Genomic DNA, 3998 nt, shown 5'->3' on the forward strand with positions numbered 1-3998 from the left:
CAACAGTGAGAGGCCCGCGTACCACAAAAAAAAAAAAAAAAAAAAAAAAAAATACTATGGAATCTAATAAAGAAACAGGGCAGTTTAAAAGATACAGAAATCTAAGTGCATTTATAGTGAAACCTCTTTATAACTTAGTTTAAGAATCTTGCCAAAGTATGTTGTCTTTTTTATAAAATTGTTTTGTTAAAAGTGATGCCAACAGGTTAAAAGTTATAAGCCCACATTCCGGAGGAACCCATGTGCTCTGTGTGGGAGAGCCCAGCTAAAGACAATCAGAGACCCGACAGTCACTGGTCGGGGGTAGGGCTGCTCTCCTATGAGAGGGAAAACGCATCATGGGTTCTGGACACGTTCCTACAATGGGCAGGAACTACATGGCCCTCCTGGGCTCCCCATGGATGGAGAGGCCAGAGCCCTGGAGGAAAACGGCAGACTGCGAAGGGAACAGCTTCCACTATGTGAACCACTTCACCCGAGCTGGGTGTTCAAGCCTGAAGTTGGAGCCAGAGTTGGATTTAGCTCGAACGCAGTGAAGAACCAGGTTTTTGTTTTTAAAGAGACTATACAGGTATTTGTTTTCCTTAACATGCACAGAATTCTTCCTTTAAAATTTACACAGTTGTGTTAAAGCATTTTTTTAATTAGAATTTGATTCTCTTCCTTTAAAATTTATACAGTTGTGTTAAAGCATCTTTTTAATTAGAATTTGATTCAAAGGGCAAATAGAAGACCCTGCTCATCTGCCTATTGGATGAGGACCGCTGAGTCTAGCTCCGTGTTTGCAAATTGCACCCTGGACCAGCCCCATCTCCTAGGAGGTACCTCAGGCCCCCAGTGTGGGTAGCAGTCCCCACGTTTCAAAATTCCTTGCTTTTCCTTATATATAAATGTTTTGCTTAAACGATTTCCACTGCTTTTTAAAAAGTTTTATTTAAAGACACAGGTTTAGCTATTCAGATCATGAAGAAACAGGTAATAAAGGCATCTCCCCCCAGTAGCAACACAGGCTAACTGCAGGTAAAGAATCTACTGCAGTGAACAGCCTATAGCACCAAGGTTCTCAAAGCAGGCTGAAAAATAAAAATCACCCAGGGAACTTTGAAAATCCCAATGTACAGACCAAAACACAGACAGATTAAATCAGAATGTCTGCGGTGGGATCCAGGCATCAACTGAAAAGCACTGCTCTAGAGGACTGCTTATTTACTATCACCTGTAAAGTGATGATAAACGTCAATTTTCACCCAAGTGGCCTGTAGAGTTAAAATGTAAAGAACTTTCTGACCACCAAAGTTCCTTTCAGTGTCCTGCAGCTAATTATATGGAGTCCTGGAGTAAGAATACCTTAAATAATATCTCAGTGACCGAAGTGCTAACGTGCTGACTATACTAATGAGATGAGCCACCGGGGGTGGGGGGATTAAACAGTGGGGAGCCCTAAGGTGAAGATGCAGAGGGGGAAAAACACATGGAACATCTAATCAATGACTAGGTTTCATGCCTGGAAGGTGCTTCTGGGTATACAGCTGAGCCTAACTGAAAGTTGTATAGGTGCCTCCTTTCCAACACAGAGAAGAACAGGTAAGTTTCAGTAGCCACAAAAATACCTTATCTCGAAAAAAAAAAAAAAATACCTTATCTCGGCCCCAGAACCTTGACTGAGGCTCTGAGTATTGAAGGATGTCAAAGGCAGTCTCTTTGATAATAACTGGATTCAAAATCCTGAACTGCTTTGGCTGTAGCGGGATTTTTTCCGCCACTTGCTTCCAAAAGAAGAGTCGCACCCAAAACGGCTAAGGAAAGAAAGCAAGCAGTTGTTAGGGGGTTTAATAAAGTTATCTTATCAGTGGAGGGGGGAGAGCGCATCCCCTGCTAACGAGGCCAGAACCGTGGGTGTGGCCCCTTGTGGGTTTGTGTGCTGCAAAGTCACAGATCTATGCAAATCCAGTACCTCAACTCAGACAAGCAGCTCTAAGGATCTGGTTTATGAAGGTGGCACTGGACAAGGAAAGGAACTGCCGAAGCAGCTCTTACTGATTTGGGGAAGAAATTCTTCAGGTAATGACCTGAGAGAGTCAGCCTTTTCAGAATCCAAAGCCACCATTTTGCCCAGGGAAAACCAAGCGAATAGATCCAATTCGAGGGTATGAAGGGTTCTGGGTGCTCCGCCTGTTCTCAGGCCCCCACCATGCACCCCCTTCTCCACTTACCCCACTTCCTAGTCCTGTGATGTCTCTTGGTAACTGACTGTAAGTCATTTCATATGTGCGTCATCTTTCAACTAGAGCAACTACCCAAGAGAAAATCCAGAGGACCACAATAACCTGTATGGAATCGAGCTTCGGAGATACAAATTCTCCAGCACGTGAAGCTTCTGTGAAAAGTCTGATATGTCCTGTTAACTTTACAGTCAGCTGGTTTGTGCAAGTGCATATAAACGCACCCACACTGCTTAACAGCTGACCTCTGGAATTTATTTCAACATAATGTGGGGGGTTGGGGGACTATAAAGTAAGGTGATGGATTATTGTAAAGACCAAGAAAAGGAATATGACCAAGTTGGGGCCATCTCCTCCACATCTGCCCCTCTGGAACTCTGTGAACTGACTCCAACGAGAACACCACCAGGGGCTTCCCTGGTGGCGCACTGCATAAGACGCCGCACTCCCCATGCAGGGGGCCTGGGTTCAATCCCTGGTCAGGGAACTAGATCCCACAGGCATGCAGCAACTAAGAGTTCGCATGCCGCAACTAAGAGTTTGCATGCCGCAACTAAGGAGCCCGCCTGCCACAACGAACACCCAGCGCAGCCAAATAAATAAATAAACATTAAAAAAAGAAAAAGAAAAAAAAGAAAGAACACCACCAATCAAAGCATTTTTGGAGAATCTCTTTGAAAATACTCTTCAGAGAATTTATGTATATTCTTCTGAATAGCCTCAATAATGGTTTATATTCATGCACATAAATCTAATTTCTGAAAATAGTCGGAAGCCATGTAAATTCAAGTCTGGTGAATGAGGTGGGTGGTCAACCTCAATAATAGCCATTTTGGTCCCAAGCTTGTTATTTCCACTAAGTAATGATCCCAGTTTCCACACGTGACTCAGTCAAGTTCTGAAAGCAATTTCCAGGGGAAGTTCTGAGGGGCTTCTACAAAGGGAGTGTTTATTTGAAAGCATGTGTGTTAGTTTAAAAATAAAAACCTGTTAATTCCCATCAGAGACCCCTTCGCTTTTTACGAAGGCATATCTGATAGCTGAATTTCTAGTGCTTACCAGGGTTTCATTTTTGACCATCGCCTGAAGCCAGTTGAAGTCAACACTCTTAAATAAAACAGCAACAAACAAGTCATTGGAATAATATTCAAGGTCAGACAGTGGTGCACCCTCTGGATAAGTCATCCTTATAGTAGTTTTATTTCCAACATGCTCTGAATATCCTTCAACCGGTGCACTGTTTAACCTATTTAAAAAGGACAAAGATAAACTGACATTAACCACTTTAACACATGCCAAATTCCTGCAGCGTGTTTTCCACATTTTTTTAGGACTGGGAACGAGGGTGTGGTTGGGGGGTAGGGCACCCCTCCCAGCAGCCCTGTTATCCCTCAGCTCTGCCCTTTCCAGGTGCTTGATGAACGCAGTCTTCAGTCTGCAAGAGACTCCCGTATCCAATTTCTGAATGACAAGCAATTCCATCTCAAAGTCCTCCCACTTTAAGCCAACCCAAACACATTACACTCTGGGCACTAGCAATGTTTCCTTGAAAGCTTCCCATTGTGCTTAGACATTAGTGGTTCTTGCCAGAATTTCAAAAAGGTAACCAAAAAAGAAAACCTAAAAACCGGGGAAAGGCAGACATAAACCATATTTATATAGACAGGGCTGGGCCCGAGGAGGGCACTGGGTCCAAGTGCAACCTGGTCTTTTAAAGCAGGAGGGCTTCCCTGGTGGCGCAGTGGTTGAGAGTCCGCCTGCCGATGCAGGGGACGC

General features: G+C 43.8%; 1 protein-coding gene across 1 annotated transcript in view; it reads right to left on the reverse strand.

Annotated features, from left to right (window-relative positions):
* Nucleotides 1-3998, reverse strand: part of ST3GAL5 (ST3 beta-galactoside alpha-2,3-sialyltransferase 5) — a 14177-nt gene that overhangs the window by 6423 nt on the left and 3756 nt on the right. Inside the window, exons 2-3 of the mRNA XM_028496902.2 lie at nt 3282-3468; nt 1638-1796 (exon numbers count right to left, since the gene is read on the reverse strand). Of these exons, the coding sequence (XP_028352703.1) occupies nt 1638-1796; nt 3282-3468 (346 nt within the window). The remainder of the gene's footprint in view (nt 1-1637; nt 1797-3281; nt 3469-3998) is intronic.

The sequence above is a fragment of the Physeter macrocephalus genome, chromosome 12 (genome assembly GCF_002837175.3).
Source record: "Physeter macrocephalus isolate SW-GA chromosome 12, ASM283717v5, whole genome shotgun sequence".
Classification (NCBI taxonomy): Eukaryota; Metazoa; Chordata; class Mammalia; order Artiodactyla; family Physeteridae; genus Physeter; species Physeter macrocephalus.